Consider the following 17,176-nt stretch of genomic DNA (forward strand, 5'->3'; position numbering starts at 1 on the left):
ACACTCTCAGCTTCCACCCTCTCACCTTCCACACTCTCACCTTCCACCCTCTCACCTTCCACCCTCTCACCTTCCACCCTCTCACCTTCCACACTCTCACCTTCCACCCTCTCAGCTTCCACACTCTCACCTTCCACCCTCTCACCTTCCACCCTCTCACCTTTCACCCTCTCACCTTCCACCCTCTCACCTTTCACCTTTCACCATCTCACCTTCCCAATGAGCTATGGATCCGATCCGATGATACCTTGGTTTTAATATCTTTGGGGAGGTGGGCTGTTTGAATTCCATGGCTGTTTGAATGTAATAATAGTTAATATAATAACAATTAAAACAGGATGAAGAACGAGTTTCGTGGAGCAGACTTGCGTCGATCAGCGTCGGCGGACAGGTAGAACTATAGATGAAATCAAGGACAATACTAGAAACACTAGACTCCATCTTTTGCTTGAAACGATAATCTCAGGGATGAGAAGCTCACGTTTCGGCCATGAACCCTTCGTCTCTCCTTGCTTCCCACATCCCATTGCGGTCAGCAATCCAGCATACCTCAACCCACGCCTGGTGGATTCCATGCATCGGGCGGGGCGTGGTCACCACGTCACGGTTTCTGACCTGGTGGTGACGTCACAGTGAGGAAGAAGAGACCCTATTATTGCGATGTTGCGCGAGGACGAAGGGAACGACGCGCGCGATGGAAGCGACGAATCGAGCGACGAGAAAACCGCCTTCCTGGGTTCCCGCCATTCCGCGCACAGTGAGATCCGCGGGTCACCGGGAGGTGCATACGGGATAGACCCGGGGGTTTGGGGGGTGATGGGGGTGCAGGGTGCGCGATCCGTCTCGATCTGCGCGCCCTGCACATCGGACCCGGTTTATGGGTCATCGATTCGGGTCTCTGGTTCGGATGTTGTCGCCTTGTCGTTGTCGGTCAAGGAGGCTCGAAATCATCGTTCTCATACCTGTTCTAATTATTTACTTCTGGATCATCAAACCTCTTCCTCTTCCTCTTCCTCTTCCCTGTCTGTTACATCATACATCGTTATATACATCGTCAGTTTCATTGAAATGATCAAACCTTTCAAAAATCACGTGATCTCGGCATCTCTGGTCTAATCGGTCTTCGGTCGTCCTCGTTAGTCCAAATCGAGCCTCAATTGTTGCGCTTGACGAGGTGTTACCTTTAATTTCCTGTCGTGCTCGCGAAATGCACCTCTCGCTCCAAAAGAGGGAGGAGTCTAAAATTCCTCCTCGATGTTTTGCGTATGTAATATGTAGATAGCAGAGAGGCATGTCCTCGCACGATCTTGATCACATTTGAGCTGTCTTGTCAGGTCTTCATTGCTGACCGTTACAGACCCCCCTAGTGTGGTTTCACCCATTCCGCTTTTTAAAGCTGGCTATTCTTTTTGTTAGCACTTCTCCAAATTCTCCAGATTCTCCAAATTGGAATTCCTGCCTCGACGACCACTGGGAAGGCTGGCTGACAAGATGGCCAACAGGTATCCAGCCGCCCCCCTCTGAATTCTGCATATCCTGGGTTTGAATCCAACAACAGCTGCAGAACCGTCATCCAGGTGTTTCACGGGCAGAGCGAGGATTCAGTGTGAGCGCCGTCCCTCAGAGGATGGTTGTGCCCGAGTACCCGTTGGTGGACCTTAAGATACCACGGTGTAAAGGTCTTTCGTGTAAAGGAGGCGAGTTATCACCGGCACCCTGAACAAATTACAATTTCCTGTGAACACTGACTGCATCAGAACTGTGTCTCCGTAATGATGCAACCAGCAGGGTCCAAATAGGCATTTGCTGACAGCTGCGAAAGTAACGACGAACTATACGCAATGCACCCTTTCCCTTTAAACTTCTGTGGTTGCACCGAGTTTCTTGCTCCGGCAGATGTGAATTTGGAATATGTACCCCCCCCCCCATAACCCCACTGACCCGCACCCACCCCCATCACCACAACCCTCGGACTGCAATGACCACCTGAAGAACACCAAGTCTGGAGATTCAGGGATAAACCGAACTTGAAACAACGGGCGATTGTTCAAGGGATGGATTGTGGCCTTTAGTCACAAGATTCAAACAACTGTTTAACACTCAATAATTCCATTCTTAACAAACTCAAACTCTTCCTTCACACTTCATTGTTTATTGTTCACCAACTCCAACTATTGCTTCACACTTCATTGTTTATTGTTCACAAACTCAAACTCTTCCTTCACACTTCATTGTTTATTGTTCACTAACTTCAACGATTACTTCACACTTCATTGTCTATTGTTCACCAACTCCAACTATTGCTTCATACTTCATTGTCTATTGTTCACCAACTCCAACTATTGCTTCCTACTTCATTGTCTATTGTTCACCAACTCCAACTATTGCTTCACACTTCATTGTCTATTGTTCACAAACTCAAACTCTTCCTTCACACTTCATTGTTTATTGTTCACTAACTTCAACGATTACTTCACACTTCATTGTCTATTGTTCACCAACTCCAACTATTGCTTCACACTTCATTGTTTATTGTTCACAAACTCAAACTCTTCCTTCACACTTCATTGTTTATTGTTCACTAACTTCAACGATTACTTCACACTTCATTGTCTATTGTTCACCAACTCCAACTATTGCTTCACACTTCATTGTTTATTGTTCACCAACTCAAACTCTTCCTTCACACTTCATTGTTTATTGTTCACGAACTTCAACGATTACTTCACACTTCATTGTCTATTGTTCACCAACTCCAACTATTGCTTCCTACTTCATTGTCTATTGTTCACCAACTCCAACTATTGCTTCACACTTCATTGTCTATTGTTCACCAACTCCAACTATTGCTTCACACTTCATTGTCTATTGTTCACCAACTCCAACTATTGCTTCACCCTTCATTGTCTATTGTTCACCAACTCCAACTATTGCTTCATACTTTATTGTCTATTGTTCACAAACTCAAACTCTTCCTTCATACTTCATTGTCTATTGTTCACAAACTCAAACTATTGCTTCATACTTCATTGTCTATTGTTCACAAACTCCAACTATTGCTTCACACTTCGTTGTCTATTGTTCACAAACTCAAACTCTTCCTTCATACTTCATTGTCTATTGTTCACAAACTCCAACTATTGCTTCGCACTTCATTGTCTATTGTTCACCAACTCCAACTATTGCTTCACACTTCATTGTCTATTGTTCACCAACTCCAACGATTGCTTCACACTTCATTGTCTATTGTTCACAAACTCAAACTATTGCTTCACACTTCATTGTCTATTGTTCACCAACTCCAACTATTGCTTCACACTTCATTGTCTGTTGTTCACAAACTCAAACTCTTGCCTCACACTTCATTGTCTATTGTTCACCAACTCCAACTATTGCTTCACACTTCATTGTTTATTGTTCATCAACTCCAACTATTGCTTCACACTTCATTGTTTATTGTTCACCAACTCCAACTATTGCTTCACACTTCATTGTTTATTGTTCATCAACTCCAACTATTGCTTCACACTTCATTGTCTATTGTTCACCAACTCCAACTATTGCTTTGTACTTCATTGTTTATTGTTCACCATCTCCAACTCTTGCTTCACCCTTCATTGTTTATTGTTCACAAACTCAAACTCTTCCTTCATACTTCATTGTCTATTGTTCACAAACTCAAACTCTTGCTTCACACTTCATTGTCTATTGTTCACAAACTCAAACTATTGCTTCACACTTCCTTGTCTATTGTTCACCAACTCCAACTATTGCTTCATACTTCATTGTTTATTGTTCACCAACTCCAACTATTGCTTCATACTTCATTGTCTATTGTTCACCAACTCCAATTATTGCTTCACACTTCCTTGTCTATTGTTCACCAACTCCAACTATTGCTTCATACTTCATTGTCTATTGTTCAACAACTCCAACTATTGCTTCATACTTCATTGTCTATTGTTCACCAACTCCAACTATTGCTTCATACTTCATTGTTTATTGTTCACCAACTCCAACTATTGCTTCATACTTCATTGTTTATTGTTCACCAACTCCAACTATTGCTTCACACTTCATTGTCTATTGTTCACCAAGCTCAACTATTGCTTCACACTTCATTGTCTATTGTTCACCAACTCCAACTATTGCTTCACACTTCATGGTCTATTGTTCACTAACTCCAAGTATTGCTTCACACTTGATTGTCTATTGTTCACCAAGCTCAACTATTGCTTCACACTTCATTGTCTATTGTTCACCAAGCTCAACTATTGCTTCACACTTCATTGTCTATTGTTCACCAAGCTCAACTATTGCTTCACACTTCATTGTCTATCGTTCACTAACTCCAACTATTGCTTAGTGCTTCATACAATTAGCCATTGACTCCAACAATTGTTTTATACTTATTATGTTGGTCACTAACTCCTTTTTATCCCCGCACCTTGTAAAAAAACTGGGGGACTATGGTAATCAGCTCTGTCTGTCACGCTCTCTCCTCCCAAACGGTTGTGCAGAAATTCGCCAAACTTAGTAGTTGTGATCACCACATGGCAAGAAGTTGCAATAGCAGTTGTATTTTGGCCCCGCCCCCTGGGGTGGGGTCAACAGGTCAAATGCCGAAAAATGCTTTTACAGGCATATTTTCAAACATTTAATGATACTTTGTATATGCTATGAACATTGGGGGACGCATGAAATACGTAACGATTTTGTTTGGATCTGACCCACGGCTCATTCCCCGCGGGGTGGGGATTTATGGAGGGACACACGGGTCAAAGTGGGGAAAAATCTTTCAACTCAAAATGAGATATTTGGTCATTCCCGGAGGAACATTTTTCTCTCTTTAATCGAAGCTTTCATCTTTGTGGGAAGTGTGGTGATTTGTGATTGCCCGCCATTGGCTTCAGTATAGTTACCCCGCCAGGGAGTAATGCATTCGATCGTGTGTGTGTGTGTGTGTGTGTGTGTGTGTGTGTGTGTGTGTGTGTGTGTGTGTGTGTGTGTGTGTGTGTGTGTGTGTGTGTGTGTGTGTGTGTGTTCGTGTGTTTGTGAACAAGATATCTGGAAAAGTTCTGAACGGATTTGGATGAAAGTTGGTGGGATGATTGCCCTTGGGATAAGGAAGAATTGATTAGTTTTTGGTGAAGCTCAGGATATTATTCCGGATCCAGGAATTTTTTGTAGGATTTTTTACCATTGGAAGATAGGGCTCATTTTTTTAAACATTATCTTCTATATATTCTATATTTAACATTGTGATATGAAAACAGTTTTCATATTTGTTGTAAATGTAGTTTAAACTCGTGGCTACGCGTTAGAGCGGTGTATTTTGGTAACACTAACAGCGTCTTCAAGGTTTTTTTTTCTAATAAAGACATATTCTGTCATTTTAAAACTACCAAAGTGTGTATTCGGTTTCCCCGTTTCATAAAATGTATCGTTTGATACGTTTAATGCTTTAAAACTGTTTTTTTTTTGGTTTTTTTTACCTCAGAAGAGATATCAACATTTACCTCAGTGAATGTCAATCGCGGTGTCAGTATTTGATGAACTTATAAAGACTTCGGTGAGTTATAAGTGTGACCAGCATGTGCACGGGATTCCTCCCAGAAGAATGAGTGGTCGCATTAGCTTGTACGACTTAAAATGAGCGAGTTTTGTTTTGCCGTTTGGGCCAGTTTTACATGTTGTATCCCTAAGGAATGAAACGAACGTTTTCCTGGCTTACAATTTTATTTGAAGTCACACATGCCTCAAAATACACTCACTTATGTAGAATTTACGCTGAATCCCGAAATGTAAGTGAAATTGCCTTGTTTTTTTTAAACATTATCTTCTATATACTCTAAATATATATCTGTGCAGTGTCTGTCTTGTGTTGTCTTGTCTTGTGTTGTCTTGTCTGGTGTTGTCACTGAACTACTCCCTCAAACTTTTGTGAAATCGTACTATTCCAACTTGACCCACGGCGGGAGTATGCGCTCTACTGAGTGGCGTTCTAGTTTTGCTGTGCATTTTATGTGTATTGTTTACTTCATCAAACCATTCCTTCGGACTTTATTCGTGTATTGTTCACAAACTCCATTGATTGGTTTGCACAGGAAGCAGCATGAATGTCTCACATACATTTTTTCAAAAGTCATCCGTCGTGCAAATTTTTACTGCACTTTTTTTTCTTATCCAGAGTTTTTTTTTTTTTTTTTTAAGAACCATAAAGTTTTTACAATATATTCAAGACTGACTGATCATGTTTTGGCTTTACTTATTGTCAAGTGACCAAATGACCTTTTCCTTGCAGCACGACAGCCCTGCTGCCAGACTCGTCACGTCCTCGCCTTCATCTCCTTCCTGGGGTTCAGCATCGTCTACGCCCTGCGCGTGAACCTCAGCGTCGCCATGGTGGTCATGGTCAACCACACGAGCTCGTCCGAAACCACCAATAGCAAAGTTTGCCCTGTTCCTTGGCACAATGTCAGCCAGCCTGCAGTTGCTCCCAAGGTTGGCTCACAGTGAGGTGTTGCTGCGGTGCACCAATGAATACCTGGAAAATTGGAAATAACAATCGTGCTACTCCGTCGTCCGTCGGGATAGTGCGGAGATGGTGCGGGGTACTTGGAATGGTCACCTGCCAGGTTTGGGTTTGATTGTCGAGACGGCTATAACTGTCGGATTGGTGTTTTGTTGCATCAATGAGTCCACCGTCCTTCGGATGGACCTTAAGCCGGGTGTCTCATCTGCTAGCATTAGTTGGTGGACGTTAAAGATCCTACGGTGTCTTTCACAAACAGTAGGTGAGTTATCGCCAGCACCATGAACAAATTACAAATTCCTTCCAAAAATAAGTTGAGTCGAATGTCATGCCTGACCAACAGGTTCGTGAAAGACTTGGGCAAATTGTACATGCTCTGTAAACCGTCAACTTCAAATTAATGGGATATGCTGTAAGAAGAAGAAGAATCAAAGGTCGTATCAATGAGCCATGATGTCACCGAATGCATTTGATGTTTATTTGGGAATCCGATGGCGGCCATATTGAATACACAGTTTAATGAGCATTGACTGCAGCACGTTCGATTACACTGTTTTCCCTACAGTGAGTTGATATCTTCCATGATACCCACAGGGACCTCAGTACAACTGGGACTCAAAGACCCAGGGCTGGATCTTGGGAGCATTTTTCTATGGCTACATCGTGACTCAGATCCCAGGCGGGTACTTGGCGGATCGCTATGGTGGCAAGCTGTTGTTTGGGTTGGGCATCACGTGCACCTGGCTGTTCACGTTGCTGACGCCCATCGCTGCAGAGATGGGTGTCTTCTACCTGATCCTTGTGAGGTTCCTGGAGGGGCTTGGAGAGGTTAGTATGTTCCATACACCAAACCAAGGATTCACATGATTGTGTGGGTCCGTGGTTAAACCCGTCTGTTTTTTAATCCTAATAGTTTTACCCAGGATGAGCAATCCCCCTTTACATCCTTTTACATCACGTACTTGTAAACGATATTGCATCATCTTCTGAAATTAAACTAGAGCGAAGTCGTTCGCGTGCTATTGCAAATCCCCACACTTCCCACCTAAAGAAAAGTTGAAAGATGGCAAAACATTCCTCCAGGAATGATCCAATTCCAATTTTTGAGTAAAACATTTCCCCCCCCCCCCCCCCCCCCCCCATTTTGACCATTTTCACATTTTTTCCCCTCACGTGCCTCCCGATGTTGAAGTTGCATCTACAAATGTTTTTAAATATGCCTGTAATTGAATTTTTCGGTACTGTGTTTGACCTTTTGACCCTGCCCTAGGAGGCGGGGCCAAAAAGGACTTAGCTCTTGCACCTTCCTGCCATGTGGTGATCATAACTGCCAAGTTTGATGAATTTCTGCACCACCGTTTAGGAGGAGATAGCGTGACGGACGGACAGACAAGATGTCCTCTCGTTTTTTACAAAAAGCGTGGGGATAATGATCACAAACTCACATCATTCATTAACAATGAATCTCAACTTGAATGTGGTCGGTAAATGATGTCGGCCAAACGTCCCTGAGAGCACCGTGTAAAGGAAAGTTGGAGTGTCGTGTTTTCAAGTACGAGCATAATGTATAGCCAGCTTCGCACCCCTCATTAAAAACTCATCTAGATACTGTATATCTTTTTTTTTTTTGTATACTGAATCGAGGCTCGTGAAAGACCTAACATTTACTTCACAAACAAATCAACCAGACAAACAAAACACACAAAAAGAGGGAGCGGAAAACAAGATGGGGAGAGAAGGGGAAGCACACAAACACAACATTTGAGAGCAGGGAGATGTGTGGAAGGTAGAGGGCCCGGGGGGAGGAGGCGTGGGAAGGGGGGGGGGGGGGGATTTCATCTCACCATAAAGCCACATTTGTTGCTTAATCTTACTATAATTCACCAAATGTCCGTCTGTTCGAAGGTACCGCAAAAACGGCTCAACCGATCGCAACGATATTTTGGGTGGGTAATTCTGGGACCCCTTGGAGTAAAATAGGCTACATTGTTTTTCCAATTTTTTCCCAATTTTCCAATTTTTCAAATTTTCCATTTTTTCCAAACACGATGGAATAATATTTACCGATATGAACAGTGATGTGGCTTTTGTTGAAATTCTACGTACCAGGAGAGAGTAGATCGACTCCTGACGAACTCTTCCTATATAAACGTGCGGCTCCGAAGTAACATGGCAGCGTGTGCAAAGCGACTGAGAAACAGGTGTAGCGGCCGCTCCCGTGTTACAGATTCGGCACGTACTCTTCACACATAAACGAGCGACTGAGAAAGACGTGTAGCGGCCACTTCCGTTTTGCAGAATTCAATCTTTTTTCAAAATGGGCGCCATGTACTGTTTAGATTTTGATGATTTGCGTGTGATATGATTTAACGGATGTTTATATAAATCGTTAAAAATATAAAAGCCTTCAATTTCTGATATTTTGCCTCTTCATTTGGGCCTCCCAATTGAAGCCCCGGCTGTAGGGTGGGTACCGTTGCTAGTATTTTAAAAGAAACAATGTTTGGTTTATTTGTTTTCCTGTATGATCTGTTTCTCCCAAGGGGGTAACATTTCCCACAATGCACGCCATGTGGGCCAAATGGGCTCCACCACTGGAACGCAGCCAGCTCATCTCCTTCAGTTATGCAGGTGTGGTGGATATGTTTAGCACACACTGACCCACTCTGTAGTACAGTATTCACATCCTCATGGGAGGACTCGGCGACACCTTGTTGTGAGACGGAACTAAGAATTCCTTTTTTAGGTTTTATGTTGAGCTCAGGAGATCGTGCTGGGATGGGATTTTGCAATACCTAATAACAGCGTTGTATTATTTGTCTTATGTCAAGTCATCTATTTAATACATATGCAAAAATTTAACTCTGTGATCCCACCTCCTCCCCAAATCCACTTTCATGCCTCTTTCTCTCCCCTTCCCAAACTTCTTTCCCTCCATTCTCCACTCCTCCCACTCCTCCCACCCAGCTCCCATCCTCCATTCTCTGCCCCAGAACTCTGCCACCTCACTTCATTATTTTTCAATTAAAACCTTCATTATTTCTTAGTTTAACCCCCACCTCGCCCTTCCCCACCCTGTTTGCCTCATGCCTATGTACTATGTCGATGGCCTCTGACACATGGCTGTACATTAACGAGGAGGGAAAATTTCACACCATTATTTACTGCCCATTGAACAAACAGTAAAACCAGCATTGATTGAAGTTCCGGAATGATTGAAGCATTTATGGGAGGTGACCCACTGGCATCACCTGGACAAAGTAACGTCCAAACAATGGACACTGCAATGTAATTATTGATGAGCGCACAATGCAATATAACAATGTCTACTCCCAGTTCGGAGATTTTTCCACGTGTCGGTTGAACCTGCAGCTGTTGCTTCCACCTCGTTAAAGATAAGTTTTCCAAACCAGATGTGTCATGTTTTTATGCCTCCGCCATTGAAGTCGCCAGAGGCATTATGTTTTCGGGTTGTCCAACGGCTGTCTGTCCGTTTGTCCGTCCGTGTGTCCGTGCGTCAGTGATAGGTTTACGTTACCGCGATAACTTGAGAAAGGCTGAAGGGATCTAAATCAAACTTTGTGCATGTATGTATAATAAGGTAAGTATGAAATGATTAGATTTTGGGGTCACAAGGTCAAAGGTCAGAGGTCTTGTTTGGTAAAAATCCTTTTACTGCGATAATTTGTGAACCAGTGATGAAATGTTGACCAAAATTGATACAAGTACTGTATGTATAATGATGAACTGATTAGATTTTGGGGGCAAGAGGTCAAAGGTCACAGGTCACGATAAATTACAATTATTTTGTTACTGCGATAACGTAAGAACAGCTTATGGGATCTAATTCAAACATGGTAAAGATTTGTATCATGATGTAAAGATGAACTGATGAGATTTTGGGATCACGAGGTCAAACTAGATCACTCCACCTTGGACATGCTGCTTCTTGTCACACAACAATGGATGGAGGCCCTCAATGTCAGACATGAGATCAGGGCCATCTCTCTGCACATATCTCGTGCTTTTGATACATTCCGGCATCGCGCCTCACTCTCCAAACTCCCTACCTATGGCATTCAAGGTCAACTCTCCACATGACTAACTGACTTCCTCTACTCTCGCAGCCAATGTGTGGCTCTCAACGGAATCCTTTCATCTCCTCGCCCTGTCAAAGCTGGATTGCCCCAAGGCAGTGTTCCGGTCCCAGTCCTATTCCTGATCTTCATCAATGATCTCTCTGACTCTCCGGAAAATCCCCTTTATCTATTTGCTGATAACTCCACTCTCTGCCGTGACATTCCTCATCCTTCAGACAGACAGGCTGCAGTCTCTTCCCTCTCTTCAGACCTTGACAAAATCACGAGCTGGTCAAACACTGGGAATATGTCGTTCAATCCTGGCAAATATCACACTGTTACTAGATCTCTCTCCGAAAACACCGTCTGGAAAACCCTCCCACCTACTTTCTCAACAATCCTCTGGAAGAAGTTCTGTCATTCAAACTCCTGGGTCTTACTATCAGCCATGATCTTTCTTGGGCAAACCACATTTCAAAGGTGGCCCCCAAAGCCATTGGCCAACTGGGCATCCTCTGTCATACAAAGGCCTTCCTTGGCACACCTGAATTCCTATCCACCGACAAGGCTTTCATCTGCAGCTTGATGTAGTACTGCTCTCCCCTCTGGGTTGGCCCCCTTGTTTAACACCTTGCTCAGCTTGATGCCGTGGAAACCAAGGTCTTCAAAATTCTTGGAGTTTCTCGTGATGAAGCCGAGTCTATGGGCCTCACACTTTCCCATTGCAGACAAGTCAGTGGTCTCTCTCTCTTCTACCGCCTCCTTTCTGGTCTTGCACCCTCTGCTCTTTCTGTGCCCTGTCCTCCTTGTTTTTCCTGTTTTTCCTTGCTGAGAGTTTCTTTCTGTATTCATATTGTCCTCCCCTACCCCTCTTTCCTCCCCACCTCCCTTATTTGTCCAATTATCCCTATATTTTATCCTTCAACCCCGCTGTTGGTGTCCCACTCCCTTTTTTCTGTTCTTTCTGTTCTGTTGTGTCCTGAACTGTTCAGTGTTCCTCCTCTTCCATGTGCCTCAACGTTGTATACAAATGAAAATGCAAAGTAACAATAGATGAGTGCACAATGCAGTGCATCATTAGATGAGCACACACTACAATGTAACAATAAATGAGCGCACACCCAAATATAAGGATCGATGAGTGTCAAAGGTGTTTCCAAGCTTTATTGGAGTGCTGGAATCGGTGTATTCAACCAGGAGTAGAGCACTCTGAAAAGGATAACTCTCGCTCGCCAGTAAGCGCGTTATAGTACAACCATAAAGTTTCTGGACTAATATAATAGTAATAACATCAACTAGAAAGCATCTGAAAATGCAAAGCCCGTGCGTGGATCCGCTCTGTATTCATATGTCTTCTTTTCCTTCTGTATGCTAAACGTAAGGAAAACAGTTGTAACAAGAAAGAGCAATCAGTGATTGCAGACCCTCACCAGGACGTGTATATAGTGGTTTTTAAGGCTTTTGTGTTAAAACATATATGGCAGGCAAACCACGTGACCGATGACGTCATCATTTCGCTCAATAAATTTAATCTTGATCGGATGAAGTTTTGTACTTGTCGAAATATGACGTCATAATGGAGGCACCTATGACATCATCATTAACATACACTACAAGACAAAAAGTATGCGGAGACACCTTCTAATTAGTGGATTCAGCTATTTCAGCCACACCCATTGCTGACAGGTATATATAATCAAGCACACAGCCATGCTATCTCCATAGACAAACATTGGCAGTAGAATGGGCCGTACTGAAGAGCTCAGTGACATTCAACGTGACACCGTCATAGGATGCCACCTTTCCAACAAGTCAGTTCATCAAATTTGTGCCCTGCTAGAGCTGCCCCGGTCAACTGTAAGTGCTATTATTGTGAAGTGGAAACGTCTGGGAGCAACATCAGCTCAGCCACGAAGTGGTAGGCCACACAACCTCACAGAATGGGACCGGCAAGTGCTGAAGTGCATAGCACCTAAAGATCGTCTGTCCTCGGTTGCAACACTCACTACCGACTTCCAAACTGCCTCTGGAAGCTACGTCAGCACACCAACTGTTTGTCAGGAGCTTCATGAAATGGGTTTCCATGGCCGAGCAGCTGCACATAAGCCTATGATCACCATGCACAATGGAGTGGTGATCACTTTGCACCTGGAGTGGTGTAAAGCTCGCCGCCATTTGACTCTGGATTAGTGGAAACATGTTATCTGGAGTGATGAATCATGCTTCACCATCTGGCATTCCGACAGACGAATCTGGGTTTGGCGGATGCCAGGAGTACGCAACTGCTTGAATACATAGTGCCAACTGTAAAGTTTGGTGGAGGAGGGTTAATGGTCTGGGGCTATTTTTCATGATTCATCGGGCTAGGCCACTTGGTTCCAGTGAAGGGAAATCTTAATGCTACAGCATACAATGACATTCTAGATGATTGTGTGCTTCCAACTTTGTGGCAACAGTTTGGGGAAGGCCCTTTCCTGTTTCAGCATGACAATGCCCCCATGCACAAAGAAAGGTCCATACAGAAATGGTTTGTCGAGATTGGTGTGGAAGAACTTGACTGGCCTGCACAGAGCCCTGACCTCAACCCCATCGAACACCTTTGGGATGAATTGGAACGCCGACAGCGAGCCAGGCCGAATCGCCCAACATCAGTGCCCGACCTCACTAATGCTCTTGTGGCTGAATGGAAGCAAATCCCCACAGCAATGTTCTAACGTCTAGTGGATAGCCTTCCAGGAAGAGTGGAGGCTGTTATAGCAACAAAGGGGGGGACCAACTCCATATTAATGATCATGAATTTGGAATGAGATGTGTGATATTCGGGTGTCCACATACATTTGGTCATGTAGTGTATATTATTCCCCATGGAGAGTTCTTTACAATGAGCCATGTCTCAATTTTTTCTATGCAGCTCTTTCGGAGATATAGAGGTGCAAAGTTTTTCAGTTTTTCCAAGATGGCGCCCATACCACGTGACCTATGATGTCCTAATTATAATTTAAAAATTCCACAGGAGGAGGTGCACCTATGGTGCAATTTTCCTGTCAACCGGACCAACAGTTGCAGAAAAAAATCATATTTATTCTGTGCAGACAAACAAACAGACAAACAAAACGAACAAGAAATATGTCGTGCATAGAACGATACTTGCGAAATCCCTAAAATAAGTTTTTGGCCTATGATGACCTCAAACATAATTGGTGGTTGAATTCAGTGGCCTGGTATGAAAATCCTCTTAAAACTTCAAGTCAATTGGATGAAAATTGAGGATTTTAGAAACTTGGCCTATGTTGACCTTTTGGCCTATGTTGACCTCAAAAATACTTGGTGGTTGAATTCAGTGACCAGATATGAAAATCCTCTTAAAACTTCAAGTCAATTGGATGAAAATTGAGGATTTTAGAAACTTGGCCTATGTTGACCTTTTGGCCTATGTTGACCTCAAAAATACATGGTGGTTGAATTCAGTGACCAGACATGAAAATCCTCTTAAAACTTCAAGTCAATCAGATGAAAATTGAGGATTTTAGAAATTCGGCCTATGTTGACCTTTTTGCCTATGTTGACATTTTTGCCTATGTTGACCTTTTGGCCTATGTTGACCTTTTTGCCTATGTTGACCTTTTGGCCTATGTTTATCTCAAAAATAGTTGGTGGTTGAATTCAGTTGGCTGATATGAAAATCCTATTCAAATTTCAAGTCAATCGGGTGAAAATTGAGGATTTTAGAAATCTGAAAAGGTTGTTGACCTTTTGGCATATGTTGACCTTTTGGCCTATTTTGATCTGCAAAATAGTTTGTGGCTGAATTCAGTGGCCTGGTATGCAAATCCTCTTCAAATTTCAAGTTAATTGGATGAAAATTTAGGATTTTAGAAACTTGGCCTATGTTGACCTTTTGGCCTATGTTGACCTCAAAAATACTTGGTGGTTGAATTCAGTGACCAGATATGAAAATCCTCTTAAAACTTCAAGTCAATCGGATGAAAATTGAGGATTTTAGAAATTCGGCCTATGTTGACCTTTTTGCCTATGTTGACCTTTTGGCCTATGTCGACCTTTTGGCCTATGTTTATCTCAAATATAGGTGGTGGTTGAATTCAGTTGGCTATGAAAATCCTATTCAAATTTCAAGTCAATTGGATGAAAATTGAGGATTTTAGAAATCTGAAAAGGTTGTTGACCTTTTGGCCTATGTTGACCTTTTGGCCTATTTTGATCTGCAAAATAGTTTGTGGCTGAATTCAGTTAGCTGATATGTAAATCCTATTCAAATTTCAAGTCAATCGGATGAAAATTTAGGATTTTAGAAATTTGATAAAAGTGGTTGAACTTAGGCCTATGTTGACCTTTTGGCCGATGTTGATCTCAAAAAATAGTCGGTGGTTGAATTCAGTGTGCTGATATGAAAATCCTATTCAAATGTCAAGGCAATCGGATGAAAATTGAGGATTCTAGAAATTTGAAAAAAGTTGGTTGACCTTTGGCCTATGTTGACCTTTTGACCTCAAAGTATATAGGATTTTGTCGGACCACGAACTCTGCCATTTGGTGAAGTTTTGTGAAGTTCGGTTTAAAATTGTGACCTGTAGGCAAGTATAATTGTGACCCGGACAGACAATCAAGCACACAAACACAAACACAAACCGGAGTGATCAACGTCCTTGTCCCAAATTTTTTTTTGCCAAGTAATAACGTACAAGACCAACCAATGTACTTGAAAAATCTTCGATTTTCACAAGTACCAAATAGACAGACAGACGGACTCCAATGCAATACGGACTCCTCTGGCGAGGGTTAAAATACAAAATTAAAATTGACGATTTTATGCAACCTTGACCTTTTGATCTAAAAAAAACTTTTATATTAATGAACAGAATTAAATAATTAAATTGATATATGTGGGGAATTACTTGCCCAGACCAGGATTTTCCCACATTTATCAATTTAATTATTTAATCCTGTTCATTAATCTAATTGCTTCACTACGCCCCCAGTGGTGTTTATAATAGAGTACATGGATTTGTCCCCCCATTGGAGGAAGACCCTCTCGTGTTCAGGCCGTCGGTGCTCCTATGGTTGGCAGCGAGTGCCCCGGAAGCATTGACGGAAAGAGAGTGGCAATCATTCGTGGGAAAATTGCATGCTCGGTCAGGATCGCCCAGGTAGCTCAGATGGCGCAAAGCACTGGTAGCGTTTTCCAGAGGACCTGGGTTCGATTCCCGGTCTGGGCCTGTAATTTTCCCACATATATCAATTTTAAAAAACTTTTTATTGGTGAACCAATTGAGTGATCAAATATGCAAATTCTTACATTTCAGGTATATTGGATGAAAATTATTGGTTTTAAGTAATGATGACCTTTTGACCTTTTGACAAAATTATGGGTGGTCCAAGGGTGGTCCAAGTGAAGGATGCCCCTGTGGGTCTTGTGGGGGAAATGAAAGATAAACGCATGCTTATTCAGATTCAGTCCCTTTTTGTGAAGTCGCAAAAAAGAAAACCACTTGATTGGAAAATAATGTGGGACGGTGTCACGTGGACATGGACATGTGTGGCGTTTTGAAGGGATCAAACCTCCTTAATCTGAGACTCCTCCACTTCCCCTTCTCCCCTCCCCTGGAATATGCAGGATCGTACTTTGGGACCGTCGTCGCTTTGCCATTGTCTGGTGTCCTGGCAGATACACTTGGTTGGCCTTACATCTTTTATATATGTGGTGAGTCTTATTCATACTATGCGCTGCATTTGCTTAGTTCCAGTGATGATGTGTACCATGCTCTTCGTAGAGCATTGATGCTGGCAAAGCAGTTTCTTATGGCAAAGCAGTTTCTTATGGCAAAGCAGTTTCTTATGGCAAAGCAGTGTCTTATGGCAAAGCAGTGTCTTATGGCAAAGCAGTGTCTTATGGCAAAGCAGTGTCTTATGGCAAAGCAGTGTCTTATGGCAAAGCAGTGTCTTATGGCAAAGCAGTGTCTTATGGCAAAGCAGTGTCTTATGGCAAAGCAGTGTCTTATGGCAAAGCAGTGTCTTATGGCAAAGCAGTTTCTTATGGCAAAGCAGTTTCTTATGGCAAAGCAGTGTCTTATGGCAAAGCAGTGTCTTATGGCAAAGCAGTTTCTTATGGCAAAGCAGTGTCTTATGGCAAAGCAGTGTCTTATGGCAAAGCAGTGTCTTATGGCAAAGCAGTGTCTTATGGCAAAGCAGTGTCTTATGGCAAAGCAGTTTCTTATGGCAAAGCAGTTTCTTATGGCAAAGCAGTGTCTTATGGCAAAGCAGTTTCTTATGGCAAAGCAGTTTCTTATGGCAAAGCAGTTTCTTATGGCAAAGCAGTGTCTTATGGCAAAGCAGTTTCTTATGGCAAAGCAGTTTCTTATGGCAAAGCAGTGTCTTATGGCAAAGCAGTGTCTTATGGCAAAGCAGTGTCTTATGGCAAAGCAGTTTCTTATGGCAAAGCAGTTTCTGGTGGCAAAGCAGTTTCTTATGGCAAAGCAGTTTCTTGTGGCAAAGCAGTTTCTTGTGGCAAAGCAGTTTCTTGTGGCAAAGCAGTTTCTTGTGGCAA

The 17,176-nt window shown here is 42.8% G+C and overlaps 1 protein-coding gene across 2 annotated transcripts in view; it reads left to right on the forward strand.

Moving 5' to 3' along the window:
- Positions 1 to 601: 601 nt before the first annotated feature.
- Positions 602 to 17,176, forward strand: part of LOC137438693 (sialin-like) — a 40,163-nt gene continuing 23,588 nt past the window's right edge. Inside the window, exons 1-5 of one of the 2 annotated variants that reach the window (XM_068133947.2) lie at positions 602 to 757; positions 6,305 to 6,504; positions 7,130 to 7,363; positions 9,079 to 9,166; positions 16,247 to 16,333. In XM_068133947.2, coding sequence (XP_067990048.2) covers positions 661 to 757; positions 6,305 to 6,504; positions 7,130 to 7,363; positions 9,079 to 9,166; positions 16,247 to 16,333 — 706 coding nt within the window. In that variant the 5' untranslated portion in view covers positions 602 to 660. Of the gene's footprint in view, positions 782 to 6,304; positions 6,505 to 7,129; positions 7,364 to 9,078; positions 9,167 to 16,246; positions 16,334 to 17,176 lie in introns of both variants that reach the window. The other variant, XM_068133946.2, reaches the window with a different exon arrangement.

This window comes from Myxine glutinosa, chromosome 13 (genome assembly GCF_964187855.1).
Source record: "Myxine glutinosa chromosome 13, kmMyxGlut1.1, whole genome shotgun sequence".
In the NCBI taxonomy this organism is placed as follows: Eukaryota; Metazoa; Chordata; class Myxini; order Myxiniformes; family Myxinidae; genus Myxine; species Myxine glutinosa.